The 24,315-nt window shown below is 40.5% G+C and overlaps 1 protein-coding gene across 2 annotated transcripts in view; it reads left to right on the top strand.

Annotated features, from left to right (window-relative positions):
- The first annotated feature begins 8,224 nt into the window (after positions 1–8,224).
- Positions 8,225–24,315, top strand: part of map4k1 (mitogen-activated protein kinase kinase kinase kinase 1) — a 49,919-nt gene continuing 33,828 nt past the window's right edge. For both annotated transcript variants that reach the window (XM_083913547.1, XM_083913546.1), the window contains exon 1: positions 8,225–8,493. In XM_083913547.1, coding sequence (XP_083769673.1) covers positions 8,386–8,493 — 108 coding nt within the window. In that variant the 5' untranslated portion in view covers positions 8,225–8,385. The remainder of the gene's footprint in view (positions 8,494–24,315) is intronic.

Here is a 24,315-nt window from a genome sequence, read left to right as displayed (position 1 = left end):
GGTACCCAATATTTTTCCCCTAGAATGGCAAAGGCACGATTCAACCCACTCTGCCTGTGATTGACTGAGTGAAAGTGGACACAGCCTGGCCGTAGATACAGGCGGTCAGAGGCAAAACAGGAGGCCTGGCTGTTTTCACTTTGTCATAAAAGAGAGGCTGAGACAGAATGGGTCATCGCAGATGTAAAAAATGTACATGTTTCTTATTGTTTGCAATATGTTCAATGTCTCCAGAGTTTAGCTACAGAGTCTATATTTTTGAGATTGATTGAGAAAACAATATTACAACAAAATTATATTGGGAAACAAATGTGAAAGATAGACTATGAAAGCTGTGATACTGCACACCTACAGTATGTCTTCCTCATAACCCTCTCTCCATCTTTCAATAAACCTTCATGTTCCCAGCAAAACAATCCAGTTTGAAGTGATTTGATGATATGTCTACCATCCACAGTCTGTAGAGAAGTGAGAGGGGGGATTAAAGAGGTGTTTGCCATTCTAGCATTTCCTTTTAGCCACAGCGTTACTCAAGAATTAAACATGAGCATCTCCTGAATGATGGACTGATACTACGTGTTATGGCCTCAAGTATTTCAACTTTGTTTCTGATAAATCATGTAATGAACACTGTGCGAAAATGTCTCAACAAAAGTGTATATAGCAGTTTTGAACTGCCACACCTAAAGGTGAAAGGTCCACTATCCTGCTCACCCGCCTGTAAATGTACACCAGTTTACATGCCAAAGTTTCTCTCTGTGGACTTGTCCAGCTTTATCCATCCATCTTTAACCGCTTGTCCCTAGGGGGGGGGCAGAGCCAATCCCAGCTGACATCGGGTGTGAGGCGGGGTCCACCCTGGACAGGATGCCAGTATATCACAAGGCACATAGGGACGAACAGAGACAGACAACCATTCACACCTACGGTTGATTTAGAGTCATCAATGAACCTAACACATACATGTCTTTGGAAAACCAGAGAAAACCCACTCAGACACAGGGAGAACATGCAACATGGCAACTCCACACAGAAGGGCCCCAGCTGGGATTTGAACCAGGAACCCTCTCACTGTGAGGCAACAGTGCTAACCACTTGTCCAGCTTTATTTATTCTGTAGTTTGTTGATGATATTTACAGACATTAGATCACTCACCCTCTGTCTGTTCCATTTTGTATGTTAACATTTGCATGAATAAACGTTTTTTTAAAAAGTTTTTCTCTGTAGCATTTAGTTTAGTGCGATTGAAATGACACTATCTTAGCACTCCCCTCCAGAACCGCCCCTTTGTCCAAATATGCTCTCTTCTGGCTCCAAAATACCAAGATTGCGACAATCTCGAGGCTTCAAACCAAATCAGTTGGTGACGTCACGGTAGCTATGTCCATTTCTTTTATACAGTCTATGGTTTATACATGTGAAAAGTGATGAGTATGAAGAAAGACAAACAGAGAACTTCTAATCCTGCCTACGTTGTCCCCCCTGCACAGCTGACCATGTGCTGCATAAGGTGGGTGTGGTTTCACTATTGTCAGTTTCAGAAAGTTAATAAAAATGTTGGCTTGGGTGGAGGGTATTTCAGATGCGTTCAACCATCTGACATGCGCAGTTGAGGCATACTGACGCCTTCAGAGGATTCTGAAAGGACTAGTCCCCTGGGCCTTGTAAATGCTGTGTGAAATTGATTTGTAAAGAGACATACTGTATGTTCCATGGTATACATTAAGTGCTTTTCACTTATCACTTTCAGGGCACTTTTGCTTCTAAGTGGAGGACATAACTCTAGTGGAGTCTACTACATACTGAGCTGGAGGATCCCGGATCTTCCACCAGTTTGAACCTCATACCACCTGGAGCCAAAGCTACAACTGCCCTTGTAGGTGCAGAGTCCATGGAGCTCCAACAGAATGTATTGACTATACTGTCATTACATAGCCAGTCTACACATCACAATCTGTAACTCTGTAGGCTAATAGCATGAATGATCGATGATATCCCCCTGTGACGGGCCCTGGGATGATCAACTGGTAACGACTGTAACATTTGAAAGTGGGTGATCACAAAGCGTTTTCGGAAACATATTGGGATTAGCAGTTTGGAGTTGTGGTGATGTTATATGTCAATATGAGACCACCTTTTTTTCAACTAAGAATCAATTTTATCTTCTGTGTGACTATCTATTCTATTACTCTACACAACAGCAAACAGCTGTGTTACTTATGATTATACTAATAAACCTGTGATGTGTGGGGGTTAGAAACATTTACTCTTCTATCTTTGGGATTTACTCATCCTGTTGTTTTTGATGTGTAGCCTGTCTACCAGTCGGACAATCTACTTACTCATTTTCATCTTGTCTCAAGTGATTCTTTTAAAACTGTGTGAATTCCCAATATCTACATAACAATCATCACTCGGTCCTTGTCTCGTGCAAGCTGCATATTTTTTCAACCTTGTAATAGGAAATTAAGTGTTTTATAGTCATTAGTGCATTAGGACTAATGGATATGGGTTGGATCATGTTTTCACTTCCTGGATCTTCCTCCCTAAAGAGAAATTAGAAAACAACCACGCCTTGATAAGTGGAAAGTCATGCTAGACTTCTCCGTTAATAACAATGAACAACGGAAATGTACAAAACAACATCTGATTGAAAAGAAATGGCCAAAAACGGTCCCTTCTAACACAGAAGATAGCTTTCCTCTCAAAAGAGAAGGAAAATCTCTGGGAATTGGTGGAGCTCGATAATGGCTTGCTTGTCAAATCTGACTCAATTAATGATCTGTGGAGGGGCTAATAGGGAGAAGCAGGAAGGTTCACAGTGGGCAGAACTGGTTAATGGGTTGGTGACAGAAGTAGGTAAACACAATAATTTATATGAACAGATCAGGTGAGCTGTTGCAAAGAGTGCCCATTATCTATGAAACTGTAAAGGCCTGGTGGAGTTAAAAAAAAAAAAGATTGTCTTAATTTGATGGGAGAGATTTAAGCCTGTTGAAATAATAAATTACAAAGTCCCATACTTAAAGTGTAATTCTGCCGCAAAATCAGCCCATGGTTTTTTTCGGCACTTACATACATCAAATAAACCATCGAGACAGTTTTTTTTTCGTGTTTAAACTATTAACGGAGAACACTGATTAGCTCGGGGCAGTACGGTGAAGACATTAAAACGTCTTTTTTAACCACTAATACTGCTCAAAATAACACCAAACCTCTGCAGTAGCATGAGAAGAGTCCTCACACATAAAACAAAGCATCAACAACGTAGTTAGTGAACCCAGAGTTTATTAAAAGAGTGTTTTAAAGACTTACCTACTGGCCCAGGTACCAGCTCCTCTCATAGTAAAGTCCATTCATGTGGATCAGCAAAGTCAATCCAAAAGGAAGGAGCCCACTGGTGCTTCGTTTTATGTTTACTCTCCGTTGTGTGATTTCTCCGTTAGTAGTTGATAAACAGAAATTACTTATTTGATGTTTGCAAGAGCCGAAAAAAAACATAGGATGATTTTGTGCCGGATTTACACTGTTAAAATAAAGTTGTTGGCAATACTGAAGAACATGTTAAAAGAAAGTTCTTGAATAAATACAGGCAGTGTTTCCCATCAGCGGGGCATTTGGGGCACATGGATGTTTTGAGAATTCTACATTGCGTCCTGCCAGGACATTGTGTGTGTTTATCTGCCAATGGCTCTTAAGGCCTAAGTACAGTGGGTACGGGAAGTATTCAGACCCCCTTAAATTTCTCACTCTTTCTTAATCTGCAGCCATTTGCTTAAATCATTTAAGTTGATTTTCCCCCCATTTTGACAGAAAAACACATAATTGTAGACATTTTTGCAAATTTATTAAAGAACAAAATCTGAAATATCACATGTCCATAAGTATTCAGACCCTTTGCTGTGACACTCGTCCATTTCTTCTGATCATCCTTGAGACGGTTCTGAACCTTTATTGGATTCCAGCTGTGTTTAATTAAATTGGACTTGATTAGGCACACACCTGTCTATATAAGCTTCAGCAGCAGACCTATTCAACCTCGCTGCCTTAAAGAACTGCCATCAGACTGTACAACGCTGCACAGCAACGCTGCGCAACGCTGCACAGCAACGCTGCACAGCAACGCTGCACAGCAACGCTGCACAGCAACGCTGCACAGCAACGCTGCACAGCAACGCTGCACAGCAACGCTGCACAGCAACGCTGCACAGCAACGCTGCACAGCAACGCTGCACAGCAACGCTCAGGGAATAAACTCACACTACTCAAAGTGACCTATCACTGAAATGCACCTTTCTCTCTCTTGCACATTAAAATCCACATAGTATATTGTAATATAGTGTTTATCTGCGATACTGTACTTTTATTGTTGTTCATATTTTGTGTCTAATTCTGTGTTTTTCTGTCAAAATGGGGTGCTGTGTACATTAATGGGGAAAAAGGGTACATTAACAAATAGTAAGACATTTTAGGGGTCTGAATACTTTCCATACCCACTCACTTCTTTCCCCCACCTTTCTTTTCTGCATTTGTCCACCTCCAGTGGGCTCCAGTGTGATCCCTTGCATCAGCTTTTTCTTGTTGTCACTTGCTAACAGTGAGTCAGTCACAGTTGCTCAGCCTGTTTGGAGGAACCATTGCTTGTTGGAATGCCCTGGATGTGCAAGTTCTACTAGGCATGTCCTGAAACCATTGATTAGTTGGTTTATTGGGGATGGAAGACATTGGAGGTTGAAGTCTTTGGAGGTGATGTAAACCAATTAGTTGGCTTATTGCCACCTAGTGGTTCTGGTAGGACTTGTTCTTAATTGTATTTGTATTGAGTCCACTTTAAATAGCTAAGTATGTAAATGCTGCTTGTATTTATTCATTGAAAAGCACCTTAAATAAAATAGGATAAATGTTAACAAAGCAAGGACAAGTATCTTTTGTTTTGTTCCTCTGTATTTCATGTGAAAACAGCTTTTTAATTTTTATTTGACAAGATGTAGCTCCACCTTGTGGTTATACGGAGTCCCGTAAAACGCTGAAGACAGGAACTTTCATATTTGCTTAAACTGTCAGCACAGTAAGACAGTAGATCTGTGAAAAAGTCACGTCTCTCTCCCTCCACCTTCTGTTCCTGTCTGCGCCCAGACTCCTCTCTATCTGCTCCTGACTGACACCGACCACTCAGAGCAGTGGAGTCTCTGACGTAGTGTCAATGAACTCTGATCAAACTGTGAATCTAGGCAGCAGTGATCAAATATGAATCAATATTCTCTTACTGTATCGCCTATTTCTTGCATGAAGTGTTTTCAGAAACGTATTTTAGTCGGCCGTTTGGCTGTAAGTTAAGTTATAGATAAGTTTGGATGCATTTTTTAAATTATAAAACATTATTCTGGTGATTTTTTTCAAAGAGATTTTCGTCAGAGATTAGTATCCAGAATAATGCAAATTTCTATCCTCCATTACGGTTATTCCCGCTGCTGCAGCCGATGGCACAGAGACACCAAGAGCACAGGGGCCGTATGTACAAAACATTTGATCTTAGTGCTAAGAATACTCCTAAGGAGCACTACAAGTTCTTAGAGTCATTTCTCCAAACCAGCCTCTGAGAACGACTTTTACCAAGGAGTGGGAGGGACTCGTAAGATAAGACTAGAGGGTGGGGTTAAACTTGTGGCTATGGATGACATCATGTTCATCCCTTCTATGCCTACAGTGATTGGCTGAGAGGGAATGAGTCCCTAAAACTGTAGCTATTCACTTAATATCTTCACACATACTTTAACTCATAGTTGTTGGCCGGCCACCACTGCTGAAAAAAATCCTAGAGGAAACATTGTGACGTGCAACACAGTATCACCTGGTGATATTAAGACAAACAAACACTAAGTAACATCACTAAATCATATCATATCTTCATCTGGTGCATACACGTAGACCGTAGAAAAAAGATGACAGAGCTTCAGGACTGAAAAGTGAAGTCAATGCAGAAATGCCTTTAACCTGCATTATTTCCAATGTCCAGCAGGGGATGACTCAACTGGTTGCAAAAAGTAGTCGGTTTGTATAGAAGTCAATGAGAAAATGCACCTAAACTTCTCAATTTATTACCTCAGTAAACATTTTCCTAATGAGTTTATGGTCCCAAGTGCTAGTTTCAAGTCTTCTTCGATACAGCACGATATTCATTCAGTAAATTATCGGCCCACATGGGTAAAATAAACAGTTAAGCAGGCGCTTTAGGGTGTGGCTGATTGACATTTAACATATACAGTACACGAGACTGTGTACATTAAAATAGCTGTGAACTTGTTTTTGGGGGTAGTCTGTAAATTTCTGAGAAATCTGAAAATGTCAGGGTGATCTTACCAGTGTTTGCCCTCACCTTGTCAACAAAACTAACATTAGTTAGCCAGAAAAAAACGTCAGCGCATTGCATGTAAACTTCCTTGACCAAATATGGTTACGTCTGTCATCAAAATGACGACAACCAACATTATTGACTTATTGACTGTCAAATCCAGAATGTAGGTGCGTTTTCATTACAGTCGAATACCCGGTAAAAGGCGGGTCTCCCTCGCTAAAACGCCCCTATTTTAAATGTGAGCGGCCCCTAAAGGCCATTTGACCGGGCTTTTGTTGGCCCTGCTGAAGATGGTACTGTTTTTCTATCCTGGAAAAAGCCTGGTTGCTGATTCGCTATACAGTAACTCTAAACCGGATGTGACATAGGTTGTACTCGACACCAGACCAACAGCCGACAAAGTAGAGCGTAGACACAATGGTCTACAGTCTTAGCCGCCATGTGCATGAACACAGTGACGGAAAACGCAGCAAGCTCTGCTCCTTCCATCTTGGCATCTCCTTCCTTGTTTACATTTTAGGGGTCTCGCGTGTTAAATGCGTCGCAAATGTGACTTTGAGGCTGAAACTGTCACTAAGCAACCCATTCAGAGTAATAGCGTCACCTCTGGGTGTGTCCTGAAACTTTCCCATTTTACCTAAATGGAAATGTTTTTTATAGTGATTCATGTAAGCTCAACGGGAATGACATGGGGCCCCTTTAGGGAGGTTTCCTGAGATGTCATTGCGAATTGTCCATTGGTTGTATAAGGGGGAGGAGAGGCTTGTGATCACTGCAGTTGCCACATTTTGGGAAAATGCTATGGAGTAAAATTTGTCAGCAAAGGCCGATGGGGAAAAACCAACGCTCATGTATCACTCATTACCATAGGTGTAACTCACTCCCTCAGTGATCAGTGACACACTGTTGTGCTGATAGTGCTGGCCTGCATGTCCTATATCTGTAAGTAAAAATTATTCAAATCCCCAAAACAAGATACGCAGCTGGTAAAATGATTTTCATTTGTTAACAGTATGTACAGGGGGCCCATCATACTCTGTGCTTATGAACAGGAAGCTAACAGGGAGCTCCCAGCAACGAGTGACTCTGTTCTTACAGAGCTGCAACACACAGACACACACACACACACACACACACACACACACGAACACACACTCACAAAGACAGACACATTTCAGTAGGCGTGAAGCTGAGACTGAAACTTACTCTGAAAACCCCAAACAGCACCAGTGCATTTAATCAGCTACAAGCCACACACATACACACACACACACACCCACGCGCGCGCACACACACACACACACACACACACACACACACACACACACACACACACACACACACACACACACACACACACACACACACACACACACACACACAGACACACACACTCAGATCTTTGTATTGCTCTTGTGAGGATCTTCACCTTTAATCTGTATCTTAATTCTACCCACATAAGCTCTTTAAAAAGTTTCACAATTTCAACATCTTGAAAGACCTTGACATTGTTTTTGAAATGTTGGTCCTCACAAGCACACACAGAACGCACACACTAACAGAAAAAAAATCAAACACAAACATACCTCACACAAATCTATAAGACATTGACATTCAAGTATTTATGTCACACAGCTGCAAACACGGCCAACAGGAAACAAAATGGTTTTATGCAAATGGGGCTGAAAAAATGTTTGAGAGAGAAGAGAGGAAGGTGTGCGAGAGGGAGGGAGGGATTGACAGAGATTGGGAGGATCAATAGCAGGCTGAGAAACAGAAACAGGAAGGTGTGTGGGTGTGTGTGTGTGTGTGTGTGTGTGTGTGTGACAGCAGTCAAACGGCACACTGCAGAGACACACTGAGCGTGTCTTCTCAGCAGCTCACTTCTCCTGAGAGTACATCAGTTTTGTTGCCTATAGATGGAAATGCCACAGAGTGTGTGAAAGTTTGTGTGTGTGTGTGTGTGTGTGTGTATGAGAGAGAGAGAGAGAGATGCCTGAAGAGGAATATTAGCAACATAAGTATCAAAATGGATTTCCAACACCGGGCAGCCCTGGATATCTCCACCAGGAACCCACAGGATGATTTTGAGATCCTGCTGAAAGTCGGAGGAGGAACTTACGGAGAAGTTTACAAGGTCAGAGCCTCCAGCTGCTGTTTCCTACTCTTGTACTGCCGCTGACTGACATTCACTTTATACCAGAGAGCGATTTGAACTTATGACGAGAATCTTTGAAAGAGAATGGCTTTTTGAAAGTGCTTGAGAGAAGAGACAGTGTTTTATTTTAAGAGCACTAAGAAATGAAAGGCTGAGTATATGTGTTAGTATGAAGGGGATGTTTGCCCTGCTGACTGCTGGCACCACAGGTCAAGCATGTCTGACTTCTGCTTCGTTATCTGTGTCCCTTCACAGTGTAACCTACAACACACTCTGTAGCACTTTAGAAATACTTTGTTACAGGTAAAAGTCCTGCATTCTAAATAGTATGTTAAAATACTAACAACATACATTTTGACAAATTGCCCATTTTATCTGATTTACTTATATTATATATACTTATATTTTTTGATGCATTAATGTGCTTATCCCTTGAATATCACTTGAGTATTTTCTTCTTCTTTACTTTTTCCACCACTTAAGTACAATCATTTAATCTTACTGCTCATTTCTGTCATATAGATTATGATTATACGTTATACATTTTCTCTACTTTTAACTAATCGGATTTTATTTTCCCTTAATTTTATTTGACCTGTATTCTTACATCTACCTCATATTTATATATATAACTAAGAGTTTATTGTTTACTGTTTATTGTTTTTTTTTATACTTTCTGTATTTATTTAGCTAAGAATTTATTGGTTATCATATACTGTATTTACTTTATTCCTCCCTTGTGTCTTTTGTAAGCTGCTGGAAATTCAGTTTCAGTTTTTCTTCCTTGGAGTTCATCCCAAAGGATCAATAAAGAGAAGTCTAAATCTAAGTCTAAGTCTAAGTCTAATACTACAGCTGGTAAAGATGGAGCTCATTCATTTAGCTTAGTTTGGCTTTAGAGCTTATTTGTATTTTGTAGTAATAATCTGAATCTGGAAAGTAACTAAAGTTAGCAAATTAATGTAGCGTAAAAAGTACATTTGCCTCTGAGATGAAGTAAGGTAGAAGTATAAAGGAGCATAACATGGTAATTACAAGTCCCTCAGAATCTTACTTGGACACAGTACTTGAGTAAATGTACTTAGTTACTGTTGGATTGGATGTTCAGGTCCTCATAGTTGGACTTGCTGTGTTGTGCTCACTGGGAATTTCTTGATGAGTTTGAAAGGAAACATAGGTGAGATTGATTTTAGTTTCATTGGTCGATTGCAATCACAACTTGAGTGCAGGCTCCATCCCTGCTGAAGGAAGTGGTTTTACAAGAAGTGAAAGTATTCTCGTTAGTAGCTGATGGTTTTTTTCTGTTTTTTTATTTTTTTAAAAAGAAAAGAATTTTACTCCAACTGAAACAGAAGTCGGTCTGAACCGTGGATTGGAGTCAAACGTCTTCAGTGTCTTGTTGATTTTCTCAGATCTCTTGCTGAGGGCCTGATTCCATATTTCCATTTGTTGAAAAAAAACTATTTCAGGAGCTTAAGTTCTAGACAAAGGTATACACACTATTTGAGGGGCAGAGACTCTCTGTGAGATGGTGAAGGAGTCAGATGCATTCAGCTGTGTTCAGATGAGATCTAACTGGACCCTGATTTAGTGACTTCCCTTTCATAAGTATTATAGGATTTTATGCATTTGTATTGTTGGGTTGTTTGTCAAGGTCTCTCTTGAAACATAGACTTTTAATTGTAACAAGCTAAATATGATGTAGATGATTCAAAATTTAAAAGATGTTAAGTCACTGATCCAATGGAAAGTTGGACTTTGAGCTGCTGTTTCTGTATGTTGGATTAAAACCGGCTTTAACGTTGTATGGTATTCGGGTCAAACATTTCAAGTTTTTGAAAGAAAAATGGTACCAGTATAATTTTTTCTACCTGAAACTCATTGGCCTAAGCTTTTCTATGGGGTAAACATGTACAAACAAACAAAATAATAGAGCACACATGCTACTATTCCCCATATATTTACATCCTTCATAGGGTCTTTGGGTCAGTTTGACCTGGATACAAAAACACACACACACACACACACACACACACACACACACACACACACACACACACACACACACACACACACACACACACACACACACACACACACACACACACACACACACACACACACATGCACGCACAAAGATAATGTTACATTAGTATAATCTAAGCACAGATAAGTTGTTTGTTCTCACTGTCCCGCACCCTTTACCCTCGGTCATGTGTCCACCTCCACCACAAAAGCGAAATCACACTTCCTTTGTTAAGTGTGTTCTAGTAGAGACTGCCTTCATTTATTAAACATATATGTCATCTCTGTTGTGTGAAAGTGAGACAAAGACAATGTACATGTTAATGGTTATGAAGATAAATTAAAGACCCCCCCCCCCCCCCCACACACACACACACACACACACACACACACACAAACACACACACACACACATACACACACGGACACACACACGGACACACGGACACAACAGCCTGTTACACAGTGGCCTCATGTTTAACTAGGAAAGTGTGCTCAGTAGAGTACAGATATCCACCAGGTGTGTCTACGTCTCCCCTCCCTAACAAAGAAGACATTCATTCTGACCATGCATACACGAGGCAGGTTTGAGTGGGCCACAGGGGTCTTTAGGGGGAGATAGCAGGTCAACAGTATGTCCAAGGGCTCTAGTTTCATGAGGCTGTGGTTATCCTAGAGGTCGTGACAGCTCATTTTATACAGTGAGCTCCAGTTTCAAAATGTGGCCTCACTAAACTGGAATGGCTACAAAGATCATCACACATGAATCCAACTGGGCTCAGTAAAGCCATAAGAGTCTCAGCTTTACAATCCGACCCAATTTATGCAATTCCAGACTGTTTATGGACCCCAGTATGCAGAAATATTCAAATTCTGTCTTTTAGAATGGACCAAATAACACATTTGTACTGCATTAGAGAAGTTTTGGTCTCAAACTGCATGTGATTATCATAAAGTAGCATGCCTTTAAAGGGAAGACTCACTGGTTCACACTGAACCCATTTTCATTCAGGTATCCTGAGGTCAGAGGTCAAGGGACCCCTTTGAAAATGGCCATTCCAGTTTTCCCTCACCAAAATGTATCCTAACTTTGGAGCGTTATTCAGGCCCATTATAGATAAGTTAGCATTACATGATTGATACCGATGGATTCAGTCAGAGGTTATTTAGTTTCAGATGATACAAGTCTCCTCTCTAGCTATAAAACCCAGCCCCAAGAGAGTGGTCAGCAATCTAAGACTGTACAAAACAGTCCATAAAATAGGTTTGTGTACAGTCATCATTGTGCACAAGAATATGTAGGCTGATGGGTCCAGTAGTATGTGAGATGAGCTGCAGACAGATACATACACACTCACACACACACACACACGCACACACACACGCACACACACCCGTGCAACTGTATGCATCTCCTTCGAGACCTAGGCCTGGACATGAAACTCTGTTGTGTTTAAGTCACTTACATCTGAACCAACTCGATGGTGAAACGTAAAAGTTGTAAACGTGTGTCGTGTTCACTTTCCAAGCTATCTTGAGATTTGGTGAGGATGGCTGAGCGTGAGCAACCACATGTACAGTCCGACAAGCTTCAAAGCATCTTGGCGTCTACAGCAAATATACTGTTGTGGTCACGCTGTGAGAAAAAATGGGTCAGTTCACCCAAAGGAGCATATAACTGCTGGTGGCATCTAACCGTGCAGGTAATTCTGGTTTGAGCTGTGGGGGATCTGAGGTAAAGCACCAGCTCAACTTGTATTTCACAAACATGTCACAGCACTGAAAAACATGAAACAAGCTTGTGTCATAATGTCAGCCTGGTTATAAGTTCTGCCCCGTTTCTGACTCATCAATGTCGCGGCCTCAGCAGGAATGCAGTTGTGCAGTTGCCCTCCACATCGTTGTGTTTGATGAATTTGATTTGATGTTTATATTCAATAGCCTGTGTGGACACACTGCAGGTAAAAACATCTTTTTTCATGCACTGGGGATTTTTCAGACTGGGGAAAAGAAAAGATCAAAAATACACATTTAAGGGTTTATTTTAATATTAATGTTAATAACAATGCATTTTATTTGCTGACGCCTCTCTGGACACCCAGGGACACCTCACAGGACATAATAGTACAATTCATTCATCTTTTTTAAAAATCAAGTTGATTAAAAACAAACAGACAACAAACATTTGAAGACCTTAAAATCAGGGTGAACCTGATGGAAGTTAGGCCGGCATGCTTTAAACAGGTGTGTACAAAATCTTATTGTCTTAAAATAAGTAATAAACTGGGACGTTTCCTGGTTATATCGATTAGTTAAGTCTTTTTTTACCCTATTCACTTTTTACCCTATATGGAATTTTACTTTACGTATCAAACTGTTTTCTCAAAATACGTTTTTTCTCACTCTGAGCCAGAAATCAACACTTCAGCAGCACTTACACACACACCAAACTTTAGCCTTTCATTCACATCTATATCTGAAGGTTTTAGAGGACTATGTTGATATGTCATTCATAGCCTCATTATTACAAGATTTTACTCTAACAAGTCAACACAATTCTGAAATGTATCTAATGTTCACATTTCTGCTCTGGAAATGTATGAAAATATTTCTAATAAGCTAATGCCTAATTGGCATATTTCAACTTAAAATATCAGAAAACCTATACAAAAACATACAAAAAAAGTGTCTTAATGTAAGTAGTAAGTATATTTAGTTTAGCATAAGAGCATTTGGAAGTTTGGATGTAGAAAACAAATGGACTTGAGTTTGTGTAGGTCTGTATGTTAATCAGAGACAGTGAGGTGAGCAGAGTGCCCCACTATTCTCTGGATTCTCTGGTACTTTCCACTTTCACACCTGAAACAATCATGGATGGAAAAGTTGAACTAAGCTGTTGAAATCATCAGCATGGACTGTTCCCCTCCTTTCTACTGGCTGTGTTTTGAATGTGGATGGTTCTCGACTATGACTCTAGTCCTCCAGTCACTGACACAGTCACAGACATTCATTCACACAACAAAGACACATGAAAACAAAGCAAAGTTAAGACTTATTTATGGGAAATTCAACCAGAGCATTAACGCTGCAAAACCAACAGTGGTGAGTGCACAAGTTTGAGGTACTTGTACTTTACTTGAGTATTTTTTATTTTATGCAGCTTCTACTACTTCTACTTCTACTCATCCACATCTTGAAGATGAATATTGTACCTCCACTCCATTTGTGCGAAAGCTTTAGTTGCTTTACAGATTAATACATTGAATGATACATTTATCATCCTCTTCAGCGCGGTAGCGTCACAACCGTGAAAAATGCAGTCCTGAAACTTCACGGTGTGACATTGTTAAGATCAAAATGAAGGCCAAGTTCAAAGATGGGTGTCATCCGAGGAAGGGCACCAGACGTAAGGCCCACCACTTACTGCTCATGGCCTGATTGATTGCATTGTGCCTTGAGTCTTCCCACTACAAGATGCTCTCAATATTTTAAGAAGAAAAAATAATGTATAGCAGCTTTGGGCTTCAGTTTGGGCTGTACCTGTGAATGGCTGTGTGCAGCACAGCTGTGGCTATGTTGACAGGCTTTACAGAGTCATGAAACATGCTAACCTCTCCTGTGTTAAAACTGCTCAACAAAGAAATACAGAAAATGTTAATGATGCGAAGCAGGTTAGCTCCACAGGGTGAACACACTTCCTCTAAACAGGTCGCTTTTCTGTTTTACAGAGAGGGAGATTTGCATAGTCGTTCTTCCCTAACATATAGACACACACACACACACACACACACACATACACACACATACACACACTCACACACGCACACACACACACACACACACACACACACACACACACACACACACACACACACACACACACACACATACACCCACATACAGCAGATATGATCACACATGTTTTTGCCTCCGTGTTGTGACACTCACAGTGTAGCAGAGGTCAGTATGCAAATGCAGCACTTTTGCACCATCAGCAGTGGTAAGTGTTTGTGTGATGCCAATGATAGAGATCAGCAGTGGAATGTAACTAAACCCATTAACTAAAGTACTATAAGTGTAGGCCTAACTCCACCCACTGCATCATTTTGAAAAGTGCAACAAAGTGAGCAAGTAGCCTAGCATATAATTGATTTGGTAAGAAATGTCCATATCAACACCAGCATGTGTTTCATCACAGTACAGTCATATCATTCAGCTTACAGCTCATGTTTAAAATCATGTTTAAGCGTGCAGTACCTCCCTAAGTACAAATTTGAGCTATCACTTGAGTATTTTCATTTTATGTAACTTCATACCTCTACTCCATTGCATCTCAAAGTAAAATATTGTGCCTTTTATTCTCCTCCTTCTTCAGCTAAATCTTTAAAAAGCCTCTTGGATCAGCTGGAAAATGCATGGTCACAAAGCTGAAACCATGAAAAGTGGACTTTTTAGAGATACGTGGTTCTCACAGGACAGCAACACTACAAACACATGAGGATCTGATAGAATCTGATGCATTAATTGAAACATCTACATCATACACATTAAAGTGAAATTCCGGCGTAAAATCATCCCATGATCTTTTTTGGCAAATACATTCATCAAATAAGCCATCAAGACAAATTTTCTTTCATGTAACAACTATAAACGGAGAAATCCCAGAGAGTCGTGAACAGCCGCTAACAGACAAATGCGGCTAACACTGATTAGCTCGGGGCAGTGCAGTGAAGGCATTAAAACGTCTTTTTTTAACCACTAATATGCTCAAAATAACACCAAACCTCTGCAGTAGCATGAGAAGAGTCCCTACACATAAAACAAAGCAGCAACAACGTAGTTAATGAACCCAGAGTTTATTAAAAGAGTGTTTGTGAGACTTATCTACTGGCTCCTGTACCAGCTCCTCTCATAGTAAAGTCCATTCAAGTGGATTACCAAACGCAATCCCAAAGGAGCCCATTGGTGCTTTGTTTCTGTGTAAGGTCTCTTCTCATGCTGCTGCAGAGGTTTGGTGTTATTTTCAGCAGTATTAGTGGTTAAAAAAGACGTTTGAATGCCTTCACCGTACTGCCCCGAGCTAATCAGTGTTAGCCATGTCTGGCTGTTAGCAACTCTCTGGGATTTCTCTGTTAATAGTTGTTAAATGCAACAAAAAAGTCTTGATGGCTTATTTGATGAATGTATTTGCAGAAAAAGAGCCTAGTAGGTTTTTCGCCGGAATTTCACTTTGATGCAGCAGAAATATGAATTCACAAACATCAGATATAATAGAAAAAAACCTGACAGGCACATATAGAATCGGGTTTATTAGAAACCAAAAAGCAGAAATATTAATCCACAAACATCAGATATAATAGAAGAAACACTGACAGGCACACATAGAGTCGGGTTTATTAGAAACCAAACGCGTGAACACTAAGACAGAGGGTTTTTGTAGCGTTCGTTGCTTGGTGTAATAGCTGCTCCTACCTAACATTGTATTGTCACGCTGATCTGTCATCTGTTGATTGTTTATGTGTCAGTGCTTTTATTCTAAAAGTGTGTGCTTTTAACCGTTGCCTGTGCAGGCAGGTGAAAATGACCCTTTCGGGCATATTTTCCGAAAGGGCTTTAATAAGCACTGTCCTCGTCAAATAAAGCAATAAACGAAACTAAACAGGGGGCATTTTACTGGACAATGAGTACTTTTACTTTTCATACATTAAGTATATCTCACTGATTTTCTTATATCTACTTAAGTAAGGTTTTCAATGCAGGATTATTACTTGTAGTGCAGTATTTTTACAGTGTGGTATGATTTCTTTTACTGAAGTAAATGATCTGAATACTTCTTCAAGTACTGATAGAGGTGACATAATTTCAACCACAACGGTGCAGCAGCAGGAGGCCGTTTTCAACCTTATGATGAAGAAGGAGGAGTGTCACAAACACCCCCTTTAGAGGGATCAGTCATAGGACAGGACGCCGACATGAACACAGAGCCAGAGAGAAGGATGTGGTGATTGCACTGGATGAGTCAGATCTGCGTAGTACAACTGGCTGCATTTTTGTTGTTTTCTGAGGGGTTTACTCACGTGTTTGAGTCATCTGAACCCAAGAGATATGAGCTACGGGAGATTTCACTGCTCATGCTCAGGTTTAATTGTGCAAAAATGTGATTTATATTACAATAACAATAATAATAATATTAATAATAATAACTTTGTTTCTATAGCAGCTTTTAAAAAAGTTTACAAAGTGCTTTGACAGCAAGAGCAAAGGCAAAAACACATAAAATCCATATGTGCATACACATACACACATATATACCGGCAACAAGGCTAGATAAACGACAGGACACTTTTAACAAACAGTAATAACAAATAATTATTAAAATAAATTAACAGATGATAAGGTAAAATGACACTAAAAGCTGTTTTTCAACCAGCAACACAGAGTCGTGTATACAGTACAGAGGGATCTAGACAGCCAACTCTTATGCACATGTTTAAAACAACACAACATGGTTCAAAAAGTTACAGAGTTAAAATAAAGCAGTCAGGAAATTTAGTATTATACAGGAAAGAGAAATAGTATCAATTGCACATATCAAGTAGCTCAGGGTTACATTTTTTTTAATTTTTACAGCGTGGAACAAGTATCACCCCAGCAGACACATTGGCATGCAGCTTAACAACATTCCTGCCGGCTGAGGCATCACACTTCCTTTTAGTAACCGTTCACCATTGTGCTGGAAATAGTAACTTGTTTTACCTGTTGGACAAACACTCAAAGCAGAGGGTGCATGCGCAGTAACCAACAGCTACACATCACTGTATTGTTTGTTGAGTCTAGTTCATTTTATCAGAACAGGTTTGTCATATCCAACCAGGCGTTTGACAATATTAATACACTTAAAAAGAGAAATACTTTTTGACTCAAGGAAGTATCAAATTATCTGGAACACAACTTGAAAGCAAGCTAGGAAACTTTGAGGAATTATGGCATATAAACGTCCACAACTACAGAGATCGAATGAAATACACATCACCAGTACGATGTGTAGCACGTGTTTGATCTACACACTATGATGTTCCTGAGTCTACAGCCATGCTAGCAGCCGCTGCTCAAACCCTATTTTTGAGGGAGGGAAGGGTACTGTACACATGCATGTGCATACTTACATAAAGAAACTTTAATAAAAAATGATTCACTGTCGCACTGATATTATTTAATCTCTGAGCCAAAATGCAGTATACAAACAATGGTCTGTGTCACTTTTAAACAGACCAGACCTACGGTTGCATGAAATTGTGTGGCAGTCATTACAGAATCCACTAGTTAGGCAGAAGACTTTCACCAGAAAGACAACGTGCAGTGTGTAACAGCATTGTATTTATAAGACACAATTTTGCAGAAATTGTCATGCGCGAATAATTACTGGCACTGACAAGTGCTTTAGTATTAGCTAATTATTGAAAAAAAAACGTGGCACCCAAAATTACAATTATTTAGATCTCCCTTGAATGAGTCTTTCTTTTCTGCTGAGCTCCATGTAGTTGTAGGAGCATACCTATGTTCCTATGGCCCTTTTTTTAAAAAAAAGGTCAGATGTTCCCCGCTTTTCCCAAAAAAGGTTCTATGTTCCCCGCTTTGTTTGTGACCAGGGAACATAGGACCCTTTTTAAGAAAAGGTCTGATGTTCCCCGCTTGTCACCGAAAGGGTCTGTTATTTTTTTCCACAAATAGTGCTAAATTCCACGGCAAATAGGCTTATATAGACCCCTTACACCACCCTCTAACCCTGACCCTAATCCTGACCCTAACCATAATCCCTAACCCTAACAAAATGCTGAATTAAATCAGTGAAGGCAGAGGCTTATGCGACCAGGGAACATAGGACACTTTTCGGGAAAAAGGGTCCATAGGACCCGGGGAACATAAGGATAACCCCAGCTCTGCAAGGCTGTAACTAGGCACAGTGGTGCTTTGAGCTAATGCTAAAGCTAGCATAGCATGCTCACATCACAATGCTAATGTTTAGTCAGTATAATGTTCACAATCTTCACTGTCTATGTATGCTAATTAACACGACAGCTGAATCACATTGGAATGACATTAGATTTGCAGTAGTTAGGTCATAAAGCAAACTATCACACATTATTTGAAAACATTGACGTGATGACGGTGTTAGATTAAATTATTACAATTCAGTTGAAAAATGGTTATTGCACTTTATTTTGAGGGGAACAGGAATGTCTGTACCAAATTTCATGGCAATCCATCCAATAGTTGTTAAGATATTTCACAATAAAACAACAAAGGTCAACGTCATGGTAGCACTAGATATAAATTCAGGGGATCACCAGAGTCAGAGGGATTCATCCTCTGGACCAAAGTGGTGGACTGAATGAAAGACCAACATTACTATCCCATGAGCCCTGCCACTAGCATGATTCAAAGATCAGAGAGTTTTTAATCAGGCTAGTGTCCCACATCAGGGACCCACATTGCTAAAATGGCTCACCAGGAACTATGTAATTGTCTGAATACTACCGTAAAAGATAAACTTCTTATCCTCTCGGATGCGACTCCATGACACGCATCACTGTGGTCAGTAGTTAGTTTCTGAAACGCAAGGCCGTCCAACACAGAATACTTTTTTATCTTTTAAAAAACTGACACTTTCTGATAGCTAAGTGGGCTTACCTTTATGTCATGTATTCATGTTTTATAATTTCCCCCCTTCTATCATTTTACGGGTGTTTCTTTATTGAAACAGGAGCCTTACGGAAGCCATTTAATGGCTTCTTTTGTGTTTAAATATCTCAGCTGTCACTGCATTAGGTTCATTTTCTTTGTTGGACCCCCCCCCCCCCCCCCCCCCCACACATATGAATCAAGGTCATGACCCACAGAAGCACGTGTCCTTGAGCAAATTACTCACTCTCAAGTTCTACTCTGAGAGGGTTAATACAAATGTTCAGAGTAGTGTGCGTATATGATCTGGTGTTCTGGTTTTTACATTTAGAGGCTACTCAGTCCGCCATTTCTTTCTGTGTTCAACAGAGTCAAAAGGCTGACTGCAACTCTGCATCCGATCATGTTAGGATCTCCCTCCTCTTACAGTAAAAACCTCACTCTCCTTATCAGATGTGGCTTGTGCTACTAAGCTGCAGTTGGAGTTGCTGTTCAACACGGTGCAACAGTAGTTTCAGGCCTGACAGAAGCTGTGGGCTGCACCTGTGTTGTGTGTGCCTCAGACGCAGAAAATGAAGAAGTGAGAGAAAGGAGCACATATAGAACCTGCTGCAGAGTGGAGTTAACTGTGTCAGGTTTCTGCTGTCACAATGTGGTTTGTCTGTTTGTGTGTGTGTGTGTGTGTGTGTGTGTGTGTGTGTGTGTGTGTGTGTGTGTGTGTGTGTGTGTGTGTGTGTGTGTGTGTGTGTGTGTGTGTGTGTGTGTGTTACAATGAAATGCACTCGAATTTTGGTTGGCGTTGATTTATCTTTAACCCAAAAAAGAGGAAGAGTGATCATTTATGATGCCGAGAATATCAAACAAATTGCAGCCAAACCAGCCCATGACTGCCATTTGTATTTGTGTGCGTGCGTGTGTGTGTGTGTGTGTGTGTGTGTGTGTGTGTGTGTGTGTTTGTGTGTGTGTGTGTGTGTGTGAGAGAGAGAGAGAGAGAGAGAGCTTTAGTAATTTGTGAGATCAGATCACTTAAAGGTTATATATATATATATGACATTTTGAACATTAATATAGCAGCAAATATAATGTGTAAAGATATAGTGGTGTACGGCCACTTTATTAGTACACATGGGAGTCACCTGGTTGAATGCTGTTGTCTGGCACTCCAGGATCCAGGGACACCACAGCCCCCTGATGGTTTGCTAGGGATGGAGGCCACCGTCCGACGTCTGCACAATGGCCAGCAGGATACCCGGCAGAGAAGATCCATGAATCGCAGCCGGTGTTTAAATCCTTAGAGCGGACAGACACAGAGATGATCTTGCTTGTCTATACAGTCAGGATCGTAGTCAGTGCTCATCTTCTCTAATGTTTACATTTGAAAACCTTGACCAGGCTAGCAGATACAGCAGAACACTGGTGAGTTGTTTTCCCTATCCTGGTGAGCAACTCGAAGCCACGTGCCATCACCATCCAACGTCAACCACAAAAAAAACAACGAATATTTGTCAAATCGACATAAGAGCAGAAATCGAGCAGACCTTACATAGAGGCGACTGGAGAGGTCTGTGCCTTCAATCAATGTATTACAGTATGGTTGCAGTGCATAATCCTTTTAATATAAGGATGAAAACCATAAAACAATGAGCACCGGTCTACATACAGAAAAAGAGATATTGTCAGATGAGTCATCTTTTGTTCTATCCTGATGGGAGTGGTCTCTTCCAGGGTGGCAATGCCCCATCCAAAGGGCATGAGGAGGCACTAAATGGTTTTTCACGTATAAAAATAATGTGAATAATATGCTATGACCTACACAGTCACCAGATCTCAACCCAATCGAACTGGACACCTAGGGCCACTGTGTAAAGGCCCAGACACACCATACCTCGACATCAAAGAACTAGTGGCGACGAAACTGTTAAGTGGCCTCACATCACCTGTGTCTCACCCAAAAAGCTGCGCTGATCACACCACAAAGACTACAGCCAATAGCATGCTATCTGCGCCTGCGTGAGAGGAAATAACTCTCCATACCAGCAAGCCACAGACCAGCAGAACGGATTAGAGATGCTAGTTAGCCAGTTAGCATATTAAAGATTGAATATGGAGAATGATCAGAACTCCGCCATCAAATGTCTCAAGATTGTAATCTCAACAACAAAAAATAATTCCAGCAGTCGGGTTGCCAGGTTGGTCAGACCTGGCCCAGTATCCTACAGGAGAGCAGAGTCTGTTTGAGCCTGTTTGAACCCGTCCCCTTCAGCAAATCACACCATAAAAACAAGGATTAGAGGAGTTTGACTGACACTTAGCGTTAGCCGTTACAGCTAAGTAAACATGAAAGTTAGCTAACCGATCAAGGAGAAGCGTAGCCATGTGGGCGTGCCTTTTAATGCCGTTTCTCTCCTTTCTCTCAGTCCATGGAGTGAATGTTCGGCCTATACTGACTCTGGTTTTTGCCCGTCTCCGCTCACTCAGCTGCTGGGACAAATAAGCAGCTGCAGGATTGGCAAACTCCATTTCACCCAGTGCCAGCCTACAGTAGCTGCACCCAACAACAGACAACCCTTGCAACCAGCAACATCCAGCGCTATTGGCTGCTACCATGGAAACAGAACGGGACAGAAAGTCGTTGTCAAAGCCCCAAAAAGCCCCCAAAAAATTCAAATATTAATTCAGACTAAATATATTTTTATTTATAGAAAAGCAATACTCTTCATTCTGTACCCCTCAAAACATAGTAGTATAAAGTTCATTGTGCACTCAGTGAATAAGAAAATAATCTTACGTCATATAACAAGTTTCTTTTTTTTCTGTTTTTTTTTTTTTATCTCACAGGGTTCTGACTTTAGCCAGTTGTTTACTTCCCTGACTTCAGATTCTCTGTTTGTGCACTGATTAATGAACCAGACCAGTCAGACCACCAAGAACTAGGGCAACAGACTCACTGTCGACCATTGACTGTGTCAGAGCCACTCTCCACTACCATTATCAAAACAGCAAATGAATACTGTAAATATCTTTTGGAAGAATGTGTTCATCCCTCAGGTCCAGAGACGTGTAAAATCAATGTCATGGCACACTGAAGCTCTTCTGGCGGCAAATGGTGACCCAACACCTTACTGAGACACTTTAAGAACCAATCAACACAGTGGCGACTCTCTTGGATTTCTGCGTATAGTTGCTACACAAAATTAAATGTCTTGATGACTTATTTGATGTATGGAAGTGCCGAAAAAGACCATGGGATTATTTTGCACCGGAATTACACCTTGCAATGTTTGTCTGAAAATGCTCTTGTAGGTTATTTTAAAAAAGATGTATCTTATTATTTTAGTTTTATCTATTTCTGATTATTTATTACTTCTCGTTGGGATCAGTACAAGTGTAAAAAGTGTTATCTCCGTGGACGTAAGCATGGTGAAACGTGCTGGTTTTATTGGCTTCAGCAACAAAACGTAGAAAGGTATCATGATATTACTTATATATCTTGTTTGTGTATGTGTGTTATCACAGAGGTCAGTGAAAAAAAAGACCCCTGAAACTAGCAGCTAGAGCTGTAGATGGAAATGTCGCTGCGGCTTCCACTGTGACGTCCAGCTCGTATGTGCGGGTGTTTACTGTCGTTTACTTGTAGGTCGTCTTTCCTCTCAGTGACCTCTCTGGTGTCACACTCACTGACACACACTCCTTCGATTGAGTGGAGTTTCCATTGTCATCGTTGCTTCATGATCTTACTTACCTTTCAGCAAGGAAAGGCTTCTGTTTGTCTCCACTGTACTGCACATGCATGACTACTGTTCCTTCCCCGAAGACACGTTTTACCTGCGATGACTTGCTCAGTTTGAACTGGAAATGTTGTGTAATAATGTACAAGGTACTTTACTGGTTCATGCAATCTGCTCTCTAATAATAAAGATGACATGACTTTCTCAGAAACATCAGTCTGTTACAGTGAAGTGAGCATAACATTAATCGAAAATTAACACACCAGCCTTTAGGCTCCTTTTATTTGCATTCAATTAATTTCTTATACAGAACTGTAGGTAGACTGTGACTCTCACTGACAGTTATTTCAAGCTCAGATGAGCAGAGCGTATTCAAAGAACCATAAAGTATCCTCAAGTATACAATGGACCGGGTAGGAAAATGGAGCATCCTGCAGCTAAAAAGACAGATCCTTTCTCAGGTGCTATGGCAGAATTATTCCAATAAAAACTGGACTGGCTGTTATTTTATCAGTTTGTTTTTATTCAAATCCAGCTCCTATGATACTGGGCTGTATGAATATAATTGACTTGACTTGTTGCTCTGTATGAGCTGGGTGTGTTAGTAAGTAACTGAAAAGGTTTGTCATTTCTGGTCAAAAACTGCTTAATGCAGCTTCAAATTCAGCAGGCTGTCCATAATGTAATTCGTATGTAATCTACGTATTTATGACTGTAGTCCTGAGCAAAGAAGGAAACCAGGTGGTGCTGTATAAGAGCACTACATTATGTGTAAGGAGGAGGGTCAGGCAGGTGAATGGGTCCCAAAACACAGGACTTTCAGCCAAGGGACAGGTGTTTGTGTCCCTGAGGTATAAGATAAAAACACAACCTTTTTCTAATCTTAACCAAGTTGTTTTGGTGCCTGAACTTAACTGTCACCTTTTGTTGTTTGTCACAGTCACCTACTAGTCACTGTTTTATAACGTTAAATGTAATGTTATATTTTTGTAAGATATACAAATCCATTTACAGTACATCATATTTCGAGAGCTATCATGCAAACCTGAACCTTGATGAGAATACATTGAATTTGAGCAGGTTTAAGCACTTTTGGTCAGGTTCAGGGTTAAGTGGTCGCCTAAATCCCAAAATGACATCAGCAACACTGAGAGTATTCCCAGTGTGTCTGGCCAGTTTTAAAAATACAAAACGAAATTTGTAAATCACAGTAAAAACAATCCAGACTGAACGGTAGGGTGTCAGCTCCTCGACTGCTTTAAAACTGATGATATGACCAATGATCTGTGTGTCATCGGTTGCAATTTTTCCCCACACTAAACATCAACACAACCTTTAGCTTGGAGAAAAAATAGTTGCATCTTGA

The sequence above is a fragment of the Echiichthys vipera genome (assembly GCF_963691815.1).
Source record: "Echiichthys vipera genome assembly, chromosome: 5".
NCBI lineage: Eukaryota > Metazoa > Chordata > Actinopteri > Perciformes > Trachinidae > Echiichthys > Echiichthys vipera.
This window is presented reverse-complemented; position numbering and strand designations above follow the sequence as displayed.